Genomic DNA, 24,441 nt, shown 5'->3' on the forward strand with positions numbered 1-24,441 from the left:
ATAACTCTCAAATTATAAGCCCCTTCTTTAAGCAGCCTCCTCACTTCCTCTGACTTTCAAAACAGCGTCCGTAGTGCCACGTTCTGTGAGGAACGCCCGGTAAGAGCAGCTTTTCTCCAGCGATGTCTACCAATCTTCTCTGCAAGCGATCAGCCCGGCAATGTGTGGGCGATGTGTCGAAAGTTGCGCTGGGCGATGTATGGGCGATCACCTCGGCGATATGACACGAAAGTTGGGCCGGCAATTTTCCGGCCCACTTTTTCAGCAAAATGGGCGATAGCCTGCCTTTTAGGGCGATATATAGGCCCTAGCCCAGCGATCAAGTGGAAAGTCTACCCCTATGTACACACTAAAAAGTCAGGACAAGATGTCAGAGGAACAGGTCACCCAAAAGAACAAAGATTAATGTTAGTCTTGGCACCAACTTTCTATGGGAAGTAGGCACAGTGGAGACAATACTACAAATATCACTTATTACTACAATTCCCAGATAATAACATAGTTATTAATACACAAACATTTAAAACAAAATCAATCATTGGAATTATAGACACAAAAGCAAAATACTGCGGATGCTGGAAATCTGAAATAAAAACAGAAAATTCTAGAAATACTCTGTGGAGAGAGAAGCAGAGTTAACATTTCAGATGTTGTCTGACCTGCTGAGTATTTCCAGCATTTTCTATTTTTATATATTATATTGGAATTGCAGGTGTTGTTTGGAAACTTTTTCTTCTGATATATACAGTTAAACTTCATATTTTATATTGGACTATTGTGCTCAAAATGTATTCAGCTCATCTTGGGACCCAGAAAAATGAGTTGTTAGGAAAAACCATCAGCTACAAGTGTGATATATTCTTTACATCACAAACACACATACACATACACAAGATGGCTCTACAGAAATTGGTCATCATGTGCATTACTACCACAGTAGTCCACTAGGTGGAGCAGTAGTCCACTAGAGGGAGCTCGATATTACACACTTCTCCCTCCTTAATGAAAAAGTAATCATTAAAACAAAATAATCATACATAACTTGCATGGTTATACACAACAAAACATATGGACTTATTTTGTCATATTTACAGATCAAATTTAACCACAGGTTTTCTGTTTTTTGAAGAGGATACCTTCGCTCTCGAACAGAACTTTCCAAACTGGGTGTCGATCTTAGAATCATTCTAGGCAGAGCTGGAGAGAGTTTTTCTCCAAGGGATGCCATTGATCTACATTTGAACCCTTTACAACTTCAGACTGTTTGTCTGCCTGACTCGGACTCGGACTCAAATTCTGACTTTCTCTTGGACTTGTTTCTAGTACCTCTGATGTAGGATTTGCTACTGCTATTGTAACAAGACTACCTGACTCATCAGAAATAATCGAATCATTCCAACTTTTAACTCCTTCCACATCTGTCATTAAAATATCAATGTGAGCAAATCCAACCTTTCCATGATGAAACATCTTGACCAAATATGTGCGAGGGCCACATATCTTCACTACTCTTTCTGATAACCACTTTAACCATTTATGGTGATGGTTCTTCACTCTAACCTTCTAATTCAATTTCACACTTCTCTCTCTTACTCTACCTCTATCATAATTTTCTTTGTCTTACACTATTTACACTGTACAGCCACCAGAGGGCTCATTCCCTGGAGCCCCAAGGGATCCCTTAATCCCTTGGGAGCACAGGTATTTAAGAAGGCTTCACAGGTTGGTGAGGCACTCTGGAGACCTGCAATAAAAGACTACGGTCACACTTTACTTTGAGCTCAGTGTTCAGTCTGACTCTTTCTCATAGACCACAACTGGCGATGAGATAAAGATGCAGAGAACAGTGGGCACCCTGAAGAAATTTTCAGAGGGAGATGATTGGGAAACTTTTGTGGGGCGACTCGGCCAATACTTTGTAGCCAATGAGCTAGATAGGGAAGAGAGCGCTGCCAAATGTACAGCGATCCTCCTCACCTTCTGTGGGGCACCAACGTATGGCCTCATGAAGAATCTGCTCACTCCAGCGAAACCGACGGAAAAATCGTACGACGATTTGTGCACACTGGTCCGAGAGCATTTGAACCCGAAAGAAAGCGTTCTGATGGCAAGGTACCGGTTCTACACCTACAGAAAGTCTGTAGGCCAGGAAGTGGAGAGTTATGTTGCCGAGCTGAGATGCCTTGCATGACATTGCAAATTTGAAGGACATTTGAAGCACATGCTCAGAGACTTTTTCATACCTGGCATTGGCCATGAAACCATACTTCGCAAGCTTTTGACTGAAGAGATCCCAACCTTGAGTAAGGCCATAGCGATAGCCCAGGCATTCATTGCCACCAGTGACAATACGACGCAAATCCCTCAGCACACAAGTGCTGCTACAAGTACTGTGAACAAAGTGATGTTGTTTTCGAATCGTAACGTACAGGGTAGGTCACACATACCTGCAGCTACATGTCTGCAGATGTCTGAGTTCACCATCAAGGGTGATGAATGCAAGGCCATTGACACCTTGTTGGCGCTGCTGGGGTGATCATCATTTCCATTCATGCCGATTCAAAGGATACGTTTGCAAGGGCTGTGAAACAATGGGACACCTCCAACGAGTGTGCAGGCGAGCTGCTAAGCCCGTTAAATCTGCAAATCGCCATGTTGCAGAGGAGGACAGATCCACGGAGGATCACTATGAACCAGAGCCTCAGATAGAGGAGGCAGAGGTACATGGGGTGCACACATTCACCACGAATTGTCCCCCAATAATGCCGAACGTTGAACTAAAATGGACTCCCAATGTCAATGGAGCTGGACATGGGCGCACGCCAGTCCATCAAGGGCAAAAAGACTTTGGAAAGGTTGTGGCGCAACAAGGCCTCAAGGCCAGTTTTAACTCCAGTTCGCACGAGACTAAGAACTTACACGAAAGAACTGATTCCTGTAATCGGCAGTGCTACCGTAAAGGTCTCCTAGGATGGAGCAGTGCACAAGCTACCACTCTGGGTGGTACCGGGCGATGGTCCCACGCTGCTTAGCAGGAGCTGGCTGGGAAAGATACGCTGGAACTGGGACGACATCCGAGCGCGATCGCCCGCTGACGACATTTCGTGTGCCCAGGGCTAAAACAAATTCCTTTCGCTGTTCGAACCAGGCATCGGGAAATTCCAAGGAGCATAAGTGCAGATCCACCTAATTACGGGGGCGTGACCCATCCATCACAAGGCGAGAGCAGTACCGAACATGAGAGAAAGGGTAGAGATCGAGCTAGACCGGCTGCAACTAGAGGGCATCATTTCCCCGATTGAGTTCAGCGAGTGGGCCAATCCTATTGTCCCAGTCCTCAAGGGAAATGGCACCGTCAGATTCTGTGGCGATTACAAAGTAACTGTCAATCATTTCTCCCTGCAGGACCAATACCCACTACCAAAAGCCGACGACCTCTTTGCAACGCTGGCGGGAGGAAAGACGTTCACGAAGCTGGATCTGACTTCAGCCTACATGAAGCAAGAACTGGAGGAATCATCGAAGGCCCTCAACTGCATCAACACGCACAAAGGTCTATTTGTTTATAACAGATGCCCATTTGGAATCTGATCAGTGGCGGCAATATTACAGAGAAACATGGAAAGTTTACTGAAGTCGGTCCCGCACGACATCTTGGTCATAGGTTGGAACACAATCGAGCACCTGCAGAACCTGGACGAGGTTCTTAGTCGACTCAACCGCGTGGGGCTCAGGTTAAAATGCTAGAAGTGCGTTTTCTTGGCACCTGAAGTGGAGTTCCTTGGAAGGAGGATTGCAGCGGATGACATCCGGCCCACCAACGCGAAGACGGAGGCAATAGAGAACGCACCGAGGTCACAGAACGTGATGGAACTGCGGTCATTTCTGGGACTCTTGAACTACTTTGGTAACTTCTTACTGGGTCTCAGCACCCTGTTAGAACCACTACATGTCTTACTACAAAAAGGGGATGAATGGGTTTGGGGCAAAAGCCAAGAAAATGCCTTTGTAAAAGCGTCAAAATTGTTATGCTCAAACAAATTGCTTGTGTTGTATGATCCATGTAAACGTTTGGTACTAGCATGTGATGCGTTGTCATATGGCGTTGGATGTGTATTGCAACAAGCTAATGATTTCGGGAAACTGCAACCGGTTGCTTATGCATCCGGGAGTCTGTCTCAGGCTGAGAGAGCTTACAGCGTGATTGAAAGAGTTAGCGTGTGTCTATTGGGTAAAGAAAATACATCAATACCCGTTTGGACTAAAATTCGAATTGGAAACTGACCAGAAGCCACTTGTATCCTTTTTTCTGAGAGTAAAGGGATAAATACCGACGCATCGGCCCGCATGCAGAGATGGGCGCTCACGTTGTCCGCATACAACTACGCCATCCGCCACATGCCAGGCACAGAAAACTGCGCCGATGCTCTCAGTTGGCTGCCATTGCCCACCATGAGGGTGGAAATGACGCAGCCCGCAGATCTAGCCATGGTTATGGAAGCATTTGAGAGTGAGCAATCACCTGTCACATTAAAACCTGGACAAGCCAGGACCCCTTATTATTTCTAGTCAAAAGCTGTGTGCTTCACGGGAGCTAGTCCAGTGTCCCAGTGGAAACGCAGGAAGAGATAAAGCCGTTCCAGCGGCGCAAAGATAAAATGTCCATACCGGCAGACTGCCTTCTGTGGGGCAATCGAGTAGTGGTCCCAAGAAGGGCAGAGACACCTTCATCAGTGACCTCCACAGTACCCACCCAGGCATCGTAATGATGAAAGCGATAGCCAGATCCCACGTATGGTGGCCCGATATCGATGCAGACTTAAGAGTCCTGCATGCAAAAATGTAACATGCTCGCAGTTAAGCAATGTACCCAGGGAGGCGCCATTAAGTTTATGGTCTTGACCCTCCAAACCGTGGTCTAGGGTACACGTCGACTATGCAGGTCCGTTCTTGGGTAAAATGTTCCTGTGATTGTAGACGCGTACTCCAAGTGGATTGAATGTGATAATGTCGGCTAGCATGTCTGCTGCCACTGCTGAAAGCCTGTGGGCTATGTTTGCCACACACGGCCTACCCGATGTCCTGGTGAGCGACAACGGGCCATGTTTTTAATCAGTGCTGAGTTCAAAGAATTCATGACTCGTAACGGGATCAAACATGTCACAACTGCTCCGTTTAAACCAGCGTCCAATGGTCAGGCAGAGAGAGCTGTGCAAACCATCAAGCAAGGCTTGAAGTGGGTAACTGAAGGCTCACTGCAGACTCACCTATCCAGAGTCCTGCTTAGCTACCGCACAAAATCACACTCACTCACTGGGATCCCACCTGCTGAACTGCTCATGAAATGAGCATTTAAGACAAGGCTCTCGTTAGTTCACCCTGATCTACATGAACAGGTAGAGAGCAGGCAGCTTCAAAGTGCATACCATGATAGGACAAATGTGTTACGCAAGATTGAAGTCAATGATCCTGTACTTGTACAAAATTATGGACAAGGTCCCAAGTGGCTTCCAGGCACTGTTGTGGCCAGAGGGGAGCAGGGTGTTTTGGGTCAAACTTTCAAATGGACTTATTCACTGGAAACACTTGGACCAAATCAAACTGAGATTCACGGATTACCCTGAGCAACCCACCTTGGACCCTACCTTTTTTGATCCCCAACACACACACACCAGTGGCAACCGACACCACGGTTGACCGCGAAGCAGAACCCATCATCCACAGCAGCCCTGCAGGGCCCAACACACCAGGCAGCCCAGCAAGGCCAGCTGCAGAGCAGCCCAGCGAGGGCCCAACAAATGATTCAACACCAGCTTTCGCACCGAGACGATCAACGAGAGACAGAAGGGCCCCAGATCGACTCACATTGTAAATAGTTACACTATTGACTTTGGGGGGGGGTGGGAAATGTTATATATGTGAACTTGTATTTATTCTGTACAACCACCAGAGGGCTCATCCCCCGGAGTCCTAAGGGATCCCATAATCCCTTGGGAGCACAGGTATTTAAGGAGGCCTCACAGGTTGGAGAGGCACTCTGGAGACCTGCAATAAAAGACTACGGTCACACTTTACTTTGAGCTCACAGTGTTCAATCTGACTCTTTCTCCATACACAACAGCCTGCTTTACCTGTTGTCAGCATTTTGGATTTTTTACACTGGCTATTCTCTCAAGATCAGTGTTACCAGCTGTAATGTATTTGCTTCTGGGTTCTTTGCTTAAGAATTCATAGCAACACATTGCTATTAAGAACTAGTTGGTTTATTAACAAAGGTTTATCAAACTGCACATTACCAGTTCACCCACTAAGCTCACAACTGCCTATCTCATCGTGGATGACCTAGACCCAACTGACTGGCGTTTTCTGGAGTCTTGTGAACATCACGTGACTGGCAAAGCAACTGCTCTACAACTCTTTTGGGGGGAACAAAATAAACATTAGATCAAGTGCCCCCCGATCTGGGGGACACTGCAACAGCTCTACAAACCTGTGAGCATCCTCACAACTGCATACATTACACCAGCCATTCCTATGAACAGACCTCAACCCCCTCAAATCCCACGTATCAATATCTAGGTAAACAATGTATTTGCTTCTGGGCTCTTTGCTTAAGAATTCATAGCAACACATTGCTTTTAAGAACTGGTTGTGAACAGAGAACTCTTACTCTGTACACCAGTTACTGGAATACATGACATGCCTCAAAAGGCAGACTGAATATATAGTATATCAGACCAAGATTCAAGCTCTATACCAGCTATTGGTTTTACTTAAATAAAATAGGTACACGTTATAAAACAATGAATCATACACTTCACTACCTGTCTCAATAATAAAGACACCACTCATAGAATCATAGAATGATACAGCACAGAAGGAGGTCACACAGTCCATCGTGTTTGTGCCATCATGAGGCGACATGAGCAAAAACATTTATGCAGCGAGTTGTTGTGATCTGTAATGAACTGCCTGAAACGGTGGTGGAGGAAGATTCAATAGAAACTTTCAAAAAGGAATTGGATAAGTACCTGAAGGAAAACATTTACAGTGCAGTGGGACAAAATTAGATAGTTATACCAAATCTGAGGAGAGAGAAACAGAGTTAACGTTTCAGGCCGATGACCTTCACCACTAAAAAAAAATCAGATTTCGTGGTCATCACATTGCTGTGGATGGGATCTTGCTGTGTGCAAATTGGCTGCTGCAATTCCCACATTATAACAGTGACTAAACTTCAAAAGTACTTCATTGGCTAGAAAGCTCTTTGGGACATCGCGAGGATGTGAAAGTTGCTATATAAATGAAAGTCTTGCTTTTAAGGCTCACACTTTCGCTAGAATTTTCTGACATCTGTGCGGGTGGATTGGAGGCGTGTTGGGAGTGAAAGTTGAAATAACTCAGAACGGGTCGGGAATCCATGTCATCCCGCCTCCTCATGCCTTTCACTTGGGCACGTTTACCAGCGCGGTCGGGACCTGAACGGCAGAGGCGGCCGAGCTAATTTACATTATTAGCTACTTGTCAGGCCCTTAAACGTCTTTTTAACTCTACCTTGCCAATTGCACTGGATGACCACAGGAATCACGCAGCTTGGGAAGTGCGTCTGTGAACCTGAGGCGGATGTTCCGTAGCCATTGATGGAGTTCATTACTGCACAGCAGTAAACGATCAATAAACATGCTCACCTAACACCTGATTACTTTCCTAAGGCAGATGCTATTGCTAAGGGCATTGTCAGCACAGATTTAGCTTTCTAGAGGTTGCAAGTGGTTTGAGGAACATCGGGATCCACTGTCACCTCATTGGTAGAACCATTGACAGATTGCCTCTCATCTCTACTTGTCCTGCCATCAATTACATCAGCATGGGTGCCGTTTATACTGTCTCACCTTGATCCTCATTCGGACCACAATTAGCCCCACCACCAGCAGCACAAAGCACACCAGCAGCAACACCACCAACCATCTCAACGACCTGATGCTCCACAGGACAGAGGTCATCAGCGCAGGGCTGCACCACGCTGGAGGTGATACCCCCAACACAGGGTATACAGGCAAAGGATGAGCTTCCTCAACATGACTGAGCAGCAGTGCCAAAAGGGGCTCAGGCTATCACACCACGTCGTCGCAGACATTTGCAGATTGCTGGACCAAGACCTGAAGCCCAGAGGATCTCATGGACTCGCCTTGGTTGTCAAAGTCACCAGCGCCCTCAACTTCTTCGCCTCAGGCTCCTTCCAGGGATTTACAGCAGACATTTGCGGCATCTCGCAATTGGCTGCCCGCAGATGCATCACACAGGTCACTGATGACCTGTTTGATAAGTCAGCCACTGATGAAGCCAGCATTACTGAGCGGACACTCAGCTTTACCATTCTGGCTGGCTTCTTAGGAGTGCAGAACGTCATCGACTGCACAGGTGACCATCAAGGCACCCCATGATCACCCTGGAGTCTGTGAACCGCAAGGGCTTCCACTCTCTCAATGTTCAACTTGTCTGCAACCATAGGAAGATTATCATGCATGTATGCACCAAAATCCCTGGCAGCTGCCATGACTTGTTTGTCCTGCACCAGTCCACCCTCCCTCAGCTCTTCGCACCTCCAAACACACACACTTTCCATCTGGCTGCTTCGAGACAAGGGTATCAACTGAAGATGTTGGTCTTCCTCAAGGGTGTCACGAACAAGTACTGAGGTCAAGAAGAGAGATCATGAAAGCCACTTTACCACCAGATGTGTCAGAGCAGAAAATAGGCATGCTCAAAATGACCGATCTGGAGGAGCCGTTCAGTGTGCATCAGCCAGGTCTCCAGAATCATCGTGGTCTGCTGCGCCCTGCACAACATAGCACAGCAGTGAGGATTAGTGCTTCATGAAGAGCAAGGCTCAGCTTACAGCCTCTTCAGAGGAGGAAGAGGAGGAGCATCAGCTGGAAGATGAGGAAGAGGAGGAGCAGGAAGAACCGGAGGTCCAGATCCCACCAGCACCTGAGCACATTGCTGCCCAGGAGGCCAGATTTACTTAACCTCAGGCATTGCACCCATATAGCTGCTACAGGCTGTATCAGGTTCCCACCACCCCACATCAACACTATAAAGCATCCCTACAATGACCAAGCCATTCCTTTCACACTGACCACCATTGCTGAAGGTAATGTTATGTCTCACCATTCACTCCAACTCACTAAGCCACTTCCAAAGTTGCAGACAAAATTGGCCATAACTAGAAAGTGGTGAAAATAAGTGTGTTCATCTGTGGCATCACAGTAATGGAAACTTTATAGTTATTAAAACACCCGTGTTTCATCTTTCTCTTCCGCGTGCTTCTACGAGGCGTTATCCTTGTAGCTTCAGCAGAGGTAGAGGCAGCCTGCTCACTTCCCTGCTTTGACTGCAGAGATACATTTAGCAAATGTACTCTGGGTCTTGGAGCCTGTGATGGGCCCGCCAAAGTTTGCTCCTCCTGCGACTGCAGGGGCAGACTTGGCCATCGCAATCCCAAGAGGGCCCTGACTGAGTGGGAGGCAACGAGGGAGATGTGTGCGCGCTTTGAGGGGAACAAGAAATAGGAACAGGAGTAGGCCATTCGGTCCCTCGAGCCTGCTCCACCATTCAATATCATGGCTGATCTTGTACCTCAACTCCACTTTCCTGCACTAACCCCATATCCCTTGATTCCCTGAATATCCAAAAATCTATCGATCTCTGTCTTGAATATAATTAATGACTGAGTCTCCACAACCCTCTGGGTTAGAGAATTCCAAAGATTCAGACCCTTGGTTCTCCAATATGTCCAAGAGGTTTTTTTACATCTTCGTCTGAAGACAGACACAAAGCATTTGTTTAATTTCTCTGCCATTTTCTTATTCCCCATTATAATTTCTCCTGTTTCAGCCTGTAAAGGACCCACATTTACTTTCACTAATCTTTTCCTTTTTACATACCTATAGAAGCTTTTGCAGTCTGTTTTTCTGTCTCTCATTCTATTTTCCCTTTCTTGATCAATTTCTTGGTCCTCCTTTGCTGAATTCTAAAGTCATCCCAATCCTAAAGCTTACTACTCTGTCAACATTATAAGCCTCTGCCTTTGATCTAATGCTATCTTTAACTTCTCGTTAGCCATAGTTAGACCACTTTTCCTGTGGGGGTTTTGTGCCTTAAAGGAATGTATATTTGTTGTAAATTATGTATTAATTCTTTAAATGTTAGCCATTGCTTGTCTACTGTCATACCTTTTAATATAGTTTCCCAATCTACCTTGGCCAACTCGCCCCTCATACTTGTGTAGTTTGCTTTGTTTAGATTGAAGACCCTAGTTTTGGATTTAATTAAATCACTTTCAAACTCAATATAAAATTCTATCACTCTTCCCTAAAGGACCCTTTATTACAAAGGGTATTAATTATACCTTTCTTATTGCACAGTACTAGATCTAAAATAATCTGTTCCCTAGTTGGTTCTTCAACATACTGATCTAGAAAACGGTCTTGTACACATTCCATGAATTTATCCTCCACACTATTACAGCAAGGAGCCCCCACTTCCAAGTCCCCTCTCTCTATCATCCCTCTCATGGGGCACCTGCACTTCCCTGCAGCAAAGAGTTGGAGAGCACCTTGCTGCACAGCAAAGGGGCCACGAGGACCCAAGTCTACGTTGACATCCCTCCTATAGAGGTCTATGAGCCTCTGCCATCTATTCTCCATAGAGCCCATGTGCTAATGCGAGTGGCCATCCTTTCCATGGAAGAGGCTACAGTTGCCATCGCCTGCGACAGTAGTGCTCATGTTGGAGATGGACTCCTCCATTCTCTGCTCATTTCCAGACACTGCAGGCGCAAAACCCCTCAGAGCCTCCTGCACTTCTTGTTGCACCTCCAGGATCGTCCTCTTTCTCGATGGCGCCCGAGGCTCAGGGTCTGCATGCACCTGAGCAGAGCTAAGAATGTCCTGCGCCCTCCGGCGAGGAGTCTCCACTGCTGTCCCTGTCTCCACCATCACCTCTTACTCACTTGTGATTTGTGACACAGCAGGTGATAACACTACCCTATCTCGGCATGGCACCCACCGCGGTGTGCGTATCTGCGTCGGTGCTGGGTGTGCTTGTCTGCTGCCGTCGCACTCTGAGGCTGGAGGCTCCTTTGAGGATTTGTCTTCCTCTTCCCCCTGGATAGTGAGAGGGGAGGGGGGCTATATTAATAAAAAGTATATTTTTTGGCGCACTGGCCTCCCCCTCCATAAATTCCAGTTATTCTGGAGCCATGCCGTTAAGTCCTTTTCTGCATCAATGCTAGCCTGGGCCCTTTGCTTTTCAATTATGACTTATTACAAAATGCTATGCTCTGCCATCAGAATCTGTTCCTTCAATCATTAAAACCCCCACTATTTGTAATGCTATCCCTAAACCACTCTTCTTTGCTACTTTTTTTTGAAAGCCACTTTTGAAAGATTTTTCTTTTCAACTGACTTCCAGTTTTACCTTAATTTGTCTTGCCTGCCACTTGGCATCCTCACTTTTCTTTGCCGGGAAATATGAGAAATTGGCATAGAATCATAGAATGGTTACAGCACAGGAGGCAGCTATTTAGCCCATTGAGCCTGTACTGGCTCTCTGCAAGAGCACCTCAGCTCGTCCCACTCCCCCGCCCTTTCCCCGTAGCCCTGCACTTTATTTTTCTTCTGGTACGTACCCAGTTCCCTTTTGAAAACCACAATTGAATCTGCCTCCACCACCCTTTCAGGCAATGCATTCCAGATCCTAACCACTTGCTGCGTAATTTTTCCCCCCTCATGTCGCTATTAAAATACAGGTAGTTGATTTGTAAATGGTGGATCTTTTATTATGTTGATATTGATCTAAGATGCTTTATAGCAATGATCCTCACTCCCAAGCACTTTTTAATGTTTTATTGTATATATTTTATGTTTGAACAATCACCTTTGGCTCGGTGTTCTCTCCTCCAGCACTGGCAGTCCCTCAGAATCGAGAAAGGCTTGCTTCCACTTAAAGGGAGTTCTCAGGTGACTGAACAGTCCAATACGGGAATTATAGTCTCTGTCACAGGTGGGACAGTCATTGAAGGAAAGGGTGGGCGGGGAGTCTGGTTTGCCACACGCTCCTTCCGCTGCCTGCACTTGTTTTCTGTATGCTCTCGGCGATGAGACTAGAGTTGCTCAGCGCCCTCCTGGATGCTCTTCTTCCACTTAGGGCTCTTGCTGTGTAGGAGTTCAGAGTAGAGCACTTGCTTTGGGAGTCTCAACTCCCACATTGAACCAGCTCTGTTGAGCGGGCACATTGTCTGGCCTCCATTGATGGTATGAGTGCTGGGACCAGCACTCAATAGCATTGAAGGAGGTCAACTACTAGTTTGTGTTTTTTTAAAAAAAACCTCACACAAATAAAGGGTTAGCCTATTTAAATCTCATGGAAATCAAAGTTTGCTTAATTGTTGGAAGCCAACACATTCTTTTAAAATGGACCAGTCTGCTATAATTAATATACTCCCAATCTATCAAAGGCCACTTTGAATATACAGCATTTTTGGTCAGATTTATGACTATCTTTTTATTTTAAAAGTTGATAAACTGAACTAAAAAGGAATTGAGAAATAGTCGCTGTCATTATATTGATTGTTGACATTGCGGGGTATCATTGCTGCCCAAGAACACCTTAGTCAGAACAGAAATTAATGGCAGCTCACTACATTGCTCTTCATTTCTGCATTTTAAAGAATTATAGTAAAAAGTTAATGGACTTCAATGAAAGACAGAATCAACAGCTTTTTTCCTGAATGATTGAACAGGTTACTAAATTTTATCAACCATATTGGACCACAATACAAGAGTGTGGATTACCATGTCTATTTACAGTGTATAAAAAAATTGAATTTTTCTTTGCACATAATGCAGCATTACTTCAGCAGTCCTTAGCGTTATGAGCCAAAAATAAAGATTAGTGAACAAGAGTTCAGTGGAAAACATCATTCATGTAAACACACAAGATGGAATGTTAGTGTTAGTACCTATGTGCTAGACTTGAGCACAATCTAGAATGACATTAGTACTGCATTATCAGAGCTGCCATCTTTAAAATGAGACATTAAACCACCACCACATATTCCTGCTCAGATGGATGCTTAAAGATCCCATGGCACTACATGAATAGCAGGAAGTTATCCCAGCGTCCTTCCTCAACCAAGACCACACAAGATTATCTGATCATTTATTTGCAGTTTCTAGGACCTTGGTGTGTGCAAATTAGCTGCTAGATTTGGCTAAACACATTTTTTGAAATGCACAATCCATTGATTGTAATGTGGGTTGGGATGTCCAGAAGACACAAAACACTATTATAAATGAATATTCGCTCTCTAATATGGTGACATTTTAAAATATTTTTCAGCAGTACCCATTCCTATGTGAACTAATACAAGTTGCTCCAGTCCATCACATCACTTTGCTTCCTTGATCTAACACATGGGACTGCCACGAGAGAGCACACTATATTGTTGTACTTTAGTTAATTTAAATAATATTTAGCCAAAAACACATTCAACTCATGTAGTTGTAAATCAATAATGAATTTCTACATAGAAAAATTCAGATGTGGTTCCTGTTTCCCTATACTGGTTTCAATGTTTTAATTAGATCTTACAGAAATTAGGTGAAGGAGCAGGCCATTTGGCCCCTCAAGCCTGCATGCCATTCAATAAGATCATGGCTGATCATTCAACCTCAGCACCCCTTTCCTGCTTTCACTCCATACCCCTTGATCCCTTCTGGGCCATATCTAACTCCCTTTTGAATATCTATCGAACTGGACTCAACAACTTTCTGCAGTAGAGAATTCCACAAGTTAACCACTCAGTGAAGAAGTTTCTCTTCATCTCAGTCCTAAACAGCTTACCCCTTATTCTTAGACTGTGACCGCTGGTTCTGGAACTCCCCAGCAACAGGAATATTCTTCCTGCATCTAACCTGTCCAATCCCATCAGAATTATATGTTTCTATGAGATCCCCTCTCATTCTTCTAAACTCATGGATACAAGCCCAGTTGATCCAGTCTCTCCTCATAGGTCAGTCCTTCCATCCCAGGAATCAATCTGCTGTGAACTTTTGCTGTACTCCCTCAATAGCAAGAACGCCCTTCCTCAGATTAGGAGACCAAAACTGAATATTCCAGGTGTGGCCTCACCAAGGCTCTGTACAACTGCAGTAAGACCTCCCTGCTCCTATACTCAAATCCTCTAATTATGAAGGCCAACATACCATCTTTTTCACCTCCTGCTGTACCTGTGCCAAACTTCAATGATTGATGTACCATGACACCCAGGTCCCGTTGCACCTCCCCTTTTCCTAACCTGTCACCATTCAGATAATTGTCTTCCTGTTTTTGCCAAAGTGGATAACCTCATTTATCCATTATACTGCATCTGCCATGCATTTGTCCACTCACCTAACCTGTCCAAGTCACCCTGCAGCCTCCCCTCAGCTCACACCGCCACCCAGCTTAGAGTCATCTGCAAACTTGGATATATTACATTCAATTCCTTCAGCTAAATCATTGATGTATATTGTAAATAGTCAGGGCCCCAGCACTGAATCCTGCGGCACCCCACTGGTCACTGCCTGCCATTCTGAAAAGAACCCGTTTATTCCGACTCTGCTTCCTGTCTGCCAACCAGTTCTCTATCCACGTCAATACATTACCCCCAATACCATGAGCTTTAATTTTGCACACTAATCTCTTGTGTGGGAGCTTGTCAAAAGCCTTTTGAAAGTCCAAATACACCATATCCACTGGTTCTCCCTTGTCCACTCTACACATTACAACCTCAAAAAATTCTACAAGATTTGTCAAGCTTGATTTCCTTTTCATAAATCTATGCTGACTTGGACCGATCCTGTCAATACTTTCCAAACACGCTGCTATTACATTTTTAATAATTGATTCCAACATTTTTCCCACCACCGATGTCAGGCTAACCGGTCTATAATTCAGTTTTCTCTCTCCCTCCTTTTTGAAAAAATGGTGTTACATTAGCTACCCTCCAGTTCATAGGAACTGATCCAGTCGATAGAATCTTGCAGTTTAAAACTAGATGCTGCAGCTGCACAATTAACCCATGCCTGTTAAACGTTGCCAAAATGCAAGGCAAGAATGTGCCCTCCTCAGAGGAAAACATTTTAATATATTAATCCTGCAGGACACCACCAATGACTTGTATTTATCATGCGAAAATGTGTTTATTTCACAACAGATGTTTAGTGTCATTAGATTTATACGACTCGGTTTATATTCTAAAAGGCCATTTTCAGTTGACAATGTGTTCTGTTGTGATAAAATAATAAAAATGACGTCAAAAACAATTTGATAAAAGATTAAGACAACAAAAACTGAACTATTGTGTTTCAGTAAGTGTATAAAAACTGAATGCTGCAATATTCAATGAAAAAAATTTTGTCCATAGTTGCTAAAGATTACTAAGATGTATTTTTAAGGTGAAGTACTTTCTTCCTTAAATGTTTCACGCGATAAGCATTTTTCTTTTCAGACAATCTTTTAGTTGAAAAGTTGCTATGTTGAACTCAAAATTACATTTCAGTCAAGAGGAAATGAAGCAGACACTACACAATGAGGAAGAATAATCCACATGGAGTATGTAGTAATTAAACAGAAAAAACATGGCCCCTGATTATTTTAAGCACACCAATTAGTGAAACCCAAGGGGAGTAGTTGATATTCTACATGAAGATTCCTCTCGTCTGATCTTGGCAAAATTTACTCACTTCATTGAAATGTTGCACACCTAGGCAAGATGATGGAAAACTATAATGAAGGATTTCTGGTACAGCGTAAATATTTCTACAAGGAAACCAATTCTGTGGGTGGAGGTTAAAAATGTGCTGGTGACCAGACAGTTCCTCACTAGCAGTCTGAAATACAGCTTGGTAGCTCCTCAAAAGCAAAAAAACATAAATCTAAATATGCAGGCAAACATTACATATCTAAGTATGTGACAACAGCTGTCCAGTCACCTTCCACCTGTCAGGTCTGCTCTAAGTTATACTGATAGGAATGTCAAACGCAGGACATGTGACAGGAATTTTGACCCCAGCTCTCATTTGCATGTGTGGTGAAGAGGTGGCTGTAGAGAATGGCACCCCCACACCCAGACTGGAAATTGTGTCAATATATAAAAACTGGTATAATGGTCAGTCCAAAAATTTGAGCCTCAACATGGAGATGTACCTTCATTATGCTATTCCTCCAGATCATGGATTTTTATCACCACAAATATGCAAATTAGTTTAATTCAATTTTTTCTTCAGTTTTACATCTGTCTGGTGTAAGGTTATGGGTTCTCCAGCCATTTGTTCCCTTTAATGACCCCTCCTCACCTTGTTGCCCCCGCTTCCTGAATGTGGGAAATGCTGATGCTCACATCACTCCACCCAACCAACTCCAAGCTCCCATCCCCCTCACGCGCTCAGGGGATGTAGGCCCAGGCCGGCAACAGTTCACTATTTTTGTGGAGCCAGGAGCATTCCTGCTAAGCATGGCTCCAGACATGCGACTTTTAAAAAGTTTTCTGGCCATTTCTTGAATGGCCTCCAGGGATCTTTTTAAAGATAGCTGGTTCGGTCACAAGGCCTGGTGCAACTAGGCAGTTTGCAAGGCACAAACTTGGCAAATTTCATTTAGGGTCATACAGCCAGCGTTTGACCCCGCTTGTTTTGTATTCATTCATGGGATGTCAGGTCGCTGCCAAGGCCAGAATTTCTTGCCCTTGCATATACAAAACTCATCACGCATTACAGGATGGTGCCAGGACACCCAAGAGCTGCTGGCTTCTAATTTGGCAGCTGGCATTTGTCCAGGGTGTCTCGGGTGTTAGAAATTGGAATCTGAAATTTGGACCCATGTTTCAGACCACCAAATTGTCAAACCAATTCTGAATTTCTCCCATCTTTCAACTTCATTAACAGCTGTTTGATATTCTTTATGGAACATGCCTACTACGAGTTTTACTCTTCCTTTACAATTATGTGCAATACTAAATTTGTTTGGAGTACTTCCATGTTTTGTCCAATGCATTCTGTACTTTCTGGGCTGTCTCCTCCGAATCCATTGCCCTTTCTAGTTTGTCACCATTTGCAAAGGAGTTGATGTAAATGAGAAATATCAGTAGTCTTGGGCAGCAATGGTGCTGCCCAGTGAAATTTATTTATATATTTGCTGTATTAGTGGAACAAATTTATCTGCCTGCAAATGGGCAAGGAAAATACAGGGTTTGTCAAAAATTCAAACATTTGCTTCACTGACTCTAGGAAGATCTCTTGCATTTTTCTAAATTTTATGGGGAGATATGCACCTCACTTTCACACCCAGGCAATACTACACATCCTAACCTCGAACACACCGAGCAATGCTATAAAAGATTTTCCAGTATTACAATACCCACACTATTATCAAGGTCAAACTTTGTTTAATTCTGGTTTCCAATCAAAGCACAAGGCAAATTTCTTTCATCCTCAAGCAATGTAATAATTTTTTTTTTTTTTTTTTAATTATAGATTTTCTACAATATGAACATTCACTAACCTTTTTGAGTAGCAAGGAGGAAGAAAAGCATGGTAATTTTTATAAGCACATCCAGATCTTAATCTGCTTAGGGTGGAAAAACAAAATCAATCAATTTACCACTTCCATCTGTTGGTGCTGCTTCTGGTACTTAACAAAATTTTAAATCTAGAAAATAAAATTGAGACTTATTTGGAACACAAAGGGAAGTTATGCTTCAGTTAGAGCCTTGGTCAGATGCCTAGATTACTGCATTCAGTCCAAAGAACTGCACCTCAGGAAGGATATATTGGCCTTAGAGGGTACAGTGCAGATTCAACAGGATTCCAGGGATTAAATTATGAGAACTTGGCTTGCATTCTTTGAGTTTAGACAGTTGAATGGTGATTTAATCAAATTGTTTATTATAAAAAGGGATTAGACAGGGTAGATACAGAGGATCTATTTTGTCCTGTAGGGGAAATGCAGAATAAGGGGGTACAATCTTATTAGAGCTAGGCCATTCAGAAGTGAAATCAAGGAGACACTTTCCACCCCCTCCCCCCACAAAGGGTAGTAGAAATCTGGAACACTCTCCAAAAGGCTGTGAACGTTGGATCAACTAAAAGACTACGATAGATATATAAATCTTTATTGCGCAAGAGTATCAAAAGGATACGGATCAATAGCAGATTGGAGGTACAGATCAGTCACGATCAAAATGAGTGGTGGAACAGATACAGGAGGATGAATGGCCGACTTTGGTTACATGAATTTTTCACATTTAATTTTATAACCAATATGGATTTCCTCATGCAACAAACTTAATGGCAAATACAAACTAATACAATGGAGTAAGTTCTGTAGTCCATATTACTACAGGTATAACATCCCCGATAGCTTTATGGTGCTCAAAGGTAAAAGACAAAACATTTCACAATGCGCGAGATACTGGCTAGCACAACTAAAATACATCAAGTACTCCCAGCTCGGCAATTGCATGAATCAGGTGTAATGTGAGGTTGCCTTTGCTCGAAGTATGCCGTAACCCCAGAACTGCACAAATTCAACAGAATTGTTTCCCACTCTTGACAGATATCCCCATGTCCCCTAAATGAGACAATTTAGCACAAACAGGTTGCATTCTTTTTGAAATATAAAGAGTTTGTACGAAGGTAATAATTTGAATTGTTAGCTGAAAAACAGAAATGAAACCCTTACAATAGTTTCAAGTGATTAAGAGTTCTTATTCTACGTTGATAAAAGGTTAAGCTTTCATATGGTAAAAATCTTGAGCTTTTAATAGGCAACACAAATGGAAACCATATTTTAAAAAAGTGTTTTTAAAATCATTTTATTTATTTTTTTAAGATACAGAACAAAGAAATAATCCAGACACAACTAATGTCAATTTGCTTTCGGCATTTCTTCATAATCCACCCATTCCACACCCAACACTCAAATGAGCTAGCATTAAATTTTTTTTTACAAATGTGAATCGCAGTAACATGCAAACCACTCAAAATTATCTTTAAAATGAAGTATAACTGGTACAGATTTTTGCACTGCACCTTCAATTAACAAATGGCACATATTACTGTTAAAATTAAACAGTTGGTTGACATGATTGTATTTTACATTTTTAATTTTAGACTTAAAAACACTCCATTTGTAGATGGCCTGAAGAAATTATGCAACTATTCAACCTTGCATTAATTTTATATGGTTCAATAAACCTGCATGATATTAACTAAGCACAGTAACAGAATAGGTAGAAAAGCAAAAAAAGAGAGCACTGAAACTATTAATGACTACACCCAAAGCTGTTTGAAGAAATAAAATTTAAGGCTTCAGTTTGAAATTTATTTTGTATAATTTTACATACCACGCAACTGCAGTAGGAAAGATATATTAACATACTCTTGTGAAACACAGCCATACATTGCACATTCTGGGCAACCTGCTACTTCAGTACTGTACAATTGAATAGCTTTTTTTTACTCTTTCAACAACTTCTAACTGACACAAAGTAGTAATTGTGATACCTTTACACTAGAGCATGCCTTAAAAATCATATTGGTGTATTAAATGTTATCTATAGATATTTACACTTGCAACATTCACCCTAATCCCCTTTGTTCAGGTGTATGCATGTATGTAGAGCACACCTCTAATATAACCAAAACATTGCAAGGGATTCCAGCAGTCCAAATATAGCCAGTGTTCCCTCTCATAGTTTCCTGATTTTAGAGTGTAGTGCAACCCACTTTTAATAAAAACCTGTTGCCTTCATCAGGCTTCTTGTTCAATGCATAGGATGGTGAAGCAAAGAAACAATTTGAAGTCGATGTACAGTGTTAAATTTGATGCATCTCAATCTGTGCCAGTGCACTGGCATTTCAGGATGGCCACGAATTAGAACTTCCCTGATAAAACAACAGCCAGTTGGTCCGTAGCAATGTGAAATTCAGTTGTCTTATGTTTATTGAACATTTAGCCTGGCTTTATGATACAAGGCTTTAAAAATCCCTTTACAACAGTATGAAATTAATATCGTGGAATGCTCAACTAAAAAAAAAAGATTGTCAAAAGTCTGGTTGACATTTTCCCACTAACACTGCATTTATTTTTAAATTCAGACACAATAGCACTTCATTTTCAAAATAAATTCATCATTCTCAATTACTTTGCTCTTCAAAAACAAATTAACAGATTATATGCTTCCCCCCTCCCCATCCCAGAACAAAACAAAACAAAAAAAAAGAGAGCAGAACAGGGAAACATTTCACATCCTCCACCATGAGCTCAGCTGTGATAGAATTTTTAAAATATTCAGCTTTAAAATAAATAGTCTATATTTTGTTCATGGTGTCAGTGAACATTTTGATGTTGTCATTAGAAAAATCTGGGCTCCTCTTATTTGTAGGTAAACAGAATGAGTCCCTGCTCATTGCGTCTGATAACCTGCCATCCCAAAGCCAGCTTGGTTAGGTATAACAGCTGTACCCTGCCCTTGGGCTGGCTGAGCACCAAATCCACCTACCCAGGCAGCTGCAGACTGAGGTTGACTGCAAGAAACAAAAGAACACCACAATGAATTTAACTTAAAACTTCTTACTGATTACTGTTAAATGAGTGCTGTGGCCTTAACTATTTACAATCTATATTAATGACTTGGATGAAGGGACCAAGTGCAACGTAGCCAAGTTTGGGATGATAAAGATAGGTGAGAAAGCAAGTTGAGGAGGACGCACCAAATCTACAAAGGGATATAGATAGGCTCTGAGTGGGCAAAAATTTAGCCGATGGACTATGTGGATAAATGCAAGGTGATCCACTTTGGTAGGAAAAATAAAAAGCAAATTATTTAAATGGGGAGGTTACAAAATGCTGTAATATAGAGGGATCTGGAGATTTTGTACATGAAACACAAGAAAGTTAGCATGCAGGTACAGCAAGCAATCAGGAAGGCAAATGGACTGTTGGCCTTTGTTGCAAGGGGGATGGAGTATAAAAGTAGGAACGTCCTGCTCCAATTATACAAGGCATTGGTAAGACCACACCTGGAGTACTGTGTACAGTTTGGTCTCCTTTTTTAAAGGAAGGATATACTTGCATTGGAGGCAGTTCAGAGAAGGTTCACAAGGTTGATCCCAAGATGACGTGGTTGTTATATGAAGAAAGGTTGAGCCAGGACTCATTGGAGTTTAGATGAATGAGAGGTAATCTTATTGAAGCACTGAGGGGGCTTGACAAGGTAGATGCAGAGAGAATTTTAAAACTAGGGATCATAGTTTCAGAATAAGGGATTGCCCATTTAAAACAGAAATTAGGAATTTCTTCTCAGAGGGTCATGAATCTTTCAAATTCTCTACCACAGAGAGCTGTGGAGGCAGAGTCTTTGAACACTTTTATAGTGGAGATAGATAGATTTTTGAATGATAAAGGGAGTCAAGGGTTCTGGGGAGCAGGTGGGGAAATGGAATTGAGGCCAGGATCAGATCAGCCATGATCTTATTGAATGGTAGAGCAGGTTCAAGGGACCAAATGGCCTTCTCCTGCTCCTATTTCTTATGTCCTTATAGATAACTACTTTACAATACATGCATTTCCCAATAATCATTCAAGTACACAAATTAGATTTATTACAGCTAGAATAGTTCAGGGAGATGACTGGGACATGTCGAGGGGGCACATTTACCAAATTCTATTCTTCACACAGTCAAGTCATAGGGGAGTACATATTTGCAGAACAGGTTTCTCCCCAATAAGTTGAAATTTTACTTGACTTCAATAGTCATTTCAAACTGCTTTACCCAGTAAATTACTTACTCTACTCCAAATCCTTGCTGATTCCATGCTTGGCCATACATTCCATAAGAGGGCACCTGCCAACCATTGGCTACATACTGACCATACTGTTGAGCATTGCCATACCACTGGCCCCATTGACCCCAGGGCTGAGCAAATTCCATCTGAATAATAAAAAGAGGAAGTAATAACATTACTACAAATTAGCTGCTCATGATGTTCAGCAGTAAAAACAAGAGTTATTTAGTACATCAAGTTACCTGTTGATACTTGCTGGTGGAATCAGTAGTTTCTTTACCCCAATAGCACTTCACAATATGGCCTTCAATTGTGGTTCCATTGACCGACACTATAGCATGAGCAGCACTATCGTGTGTTGCAAACCTACAAAAATTACAAGAATGTTAACCACTAATTTTCAACATTATTGTACAAATAAAGGTAATGCTCAACACGTGGTCCTGGAGTTCTGGCATTCCAGAAGCCCAGGCAATTCTGTCACATTTATGCTTAAGTTTATTTGCTGAATATACTGAACATGTTAGAAAAGGGCCATTTTGGCACTTTTGCATAAAATGGTGAATAAATTCTAAATAAGAACAAGCCAAGATGTTAATACCAGCAACTTGAGTTGACGTGCAAAATAAATTGGAATATTCATCTAAACGTTACATGTGGCTGCCTAAAGGTCCCTGGTGCCCCTGCCTCTATAGCTCAAAGACAAAATACCATACACCAAGTACAAGGCAGTTTTTGCCATCTAAATTTTCTCTCTTCTCTGGAAGGTACTGGATTGTACTAGAGTTACAGCATTCCAATATCTCATGCAAGTAGCCTTTCTTCATGTGCGAGCCTAGAAAGCATTAGGACACGAATTTCAACTGTGATTACATTATCCTCAATTGATATGCACAATGCTAGTGACTGCTGCTGGAAGATGTGCAGGCTGGAGTTGTTAATGACCCCTGCTCTAAAGTATGTAGTCTGGAACAGGAATTCGGGTCATTTTAGCCCAGGGATAGAAGCTAACTGTAGTTTTCTTTAGTGCAGCCCTATCTCTGGTCAGAACAGAGAGCAATGAAATGAAACTGGGACCTTCTCCCCCTCTTCTACGTTTCCACAGCACCAATCCTGGTAAAGTAAACATATAGGTGACCCGCTCAAAGTCCTCCATGGATATAAAATCAGCCAATAGGAGCATTAATATATTGGCAACTCACCAGATCACAACTGACATCATCATATGGGCAACAGAAGCTACAATTTCCAACTGACTAGAATATTTACTATCTAAATGATAGTTAGTGTGCTTTGGAGGTCCAACATACTGTGCCCCCCATCCATTGTAAAGAGTGTTTCAGCAAGTAGCTCGAGACCTAAACAAAATGGAACAATCCTGCATACTGCCACTAACCCACTTTTAAGCTACTGAAATGGTGCTAAGTTTGTGCTGATCTGACAGTAACAATGTTAACAAATTGACAGTATCTATAGTCAGGTGAACAAAATTAATATACCACAGGCACTGTTGGGACTAGTACACAAAGATTACACAAGTAATCAGTAAAAGTATTAACTGGAGAGGTCATGTCAGCTTTTTACAGTGCAAGACCATGACTCAGGAGATACGTGAGAAAATCAATGAAGCCACGGATTAACCTTGGAGTTTAACTTTATCAAGAAATGCTTTACATTTCAAATAATAGTTTTCATAGAAACATAGAAATTAGGTGCAGGAGCAGGCACCGCCATTCAATATCATGGCTGATCATTCAACCTCAGTAACCATTTCCTACTTTCTCTCCATACCCCTTGATCCCTTTGGCTGAAAGGGCCATATCGAACTCCCTTTTGAATATATCTAAAACTGGCCTCAACAACTTTGTGGTAGAGAATTCCACAGGTTCACAATTCTGAGTGAAGATGTTTCTCCTCATCTCGGTCCTAAATGGCTTACCTCTTATTCTTAGACTGTGACCCCTGGTTCTGGAACTCCCCAGCAATGGGAACATTCTTTCTGCCTCTAACCTGTCCAATCCCATCAGAATTTTATATGTTTCTATGAGATGCCCTCTCATTCTTCTAAAGTCCAGTGGATACAAGCCCAGTTGATCCAGTCTCTCCTCATGTCAGTCCTGCCATCCCAGGAATCAATTTGGTGAACCTTCGCTGTACTCCCTCAATAGCAAGAATGTCCTTCCTCAGATTAGACGACCAAAACTGAACACAATATTCCAGGTGTGGCCTCACCAAGGCTCTGTACAACTGTAGTAAGACCTCCCTGCTCCTATACTCAAATCCTCTAGCTATGAAGGCTAACATGCCATGTGCTTTCTTCACTGCCTGCTATACCTGCATGCCAAACTTCAATGACTGATGTACCATGACACCCAGGTCTCGTTGCACCTCCCCTTTTCCTAATGTCACCATTCAAATAATATTCTGTCTTCCTGTTTTTGCCACCAACGTGGATAACCTCACATTTAGCCACATTATACTGCATCTGCCATGCATTTGCCCACTCACCTAACCTGTCCAAGTCACCCTGCAGCCTCATAGCATCCT

At 42.6% G+C, this 24,441-nt stretch overlaps 1 protein-coding gene across 3 annotated transcripts in view; it reads right to left on the reverse strand.

Annotated features, from left to right (window-relative positions):
• Positions 1-18,903: 18,903 nt before the first annotated feature.
• tial1 (TIA1 cytotoxic granule-associated RNA binding protein-like 1) overlaps positions 18,904-24,441 on the reverse strand; it is a 36,004-nt gene continuing 30,466 nt past the window's right edge. For all 3 annotated transcript variants that reach the window (XM_070876659.1, XM_070876658.1, XM_070876660.1), the window contains 3 exons: positions 22,137-22,260; positions 21,898-22,040; positions 18,904-20,633 (listed from right to left, as the gene is read on the reverse strand). In XM_070876659.1, coding sequence (XP_070732760.1) covers positions 20,513-20,633; positions 21,898-22,040; positions 22,137-22,260 — 388 coding nt within the window. In that variant the 3' untranslated portion in view covers positions 18,904-20,512. The remainder of the gene's footprint in view (positions 20,634-21,897; positions 22,041-22,136; positions 22,261-24,441) is intronic.

This window comes from Pristiophorus japonicus, chromosome 3 (assembly GCF_044704955.1).
Source record: "Pristiophorus japonicus isolate sPriJap1 chromosome 3, sPriJap1.hap1, whole genome shotgun sequence".
In the NCBI taxonomy this organism is placed as follows: domain Eukaryota; kingdom Metazoa; phylum Chordata; class Chondrichthyes; family Pristiophoridae; genus Pristiophorus; species Pristiophorus japonicus.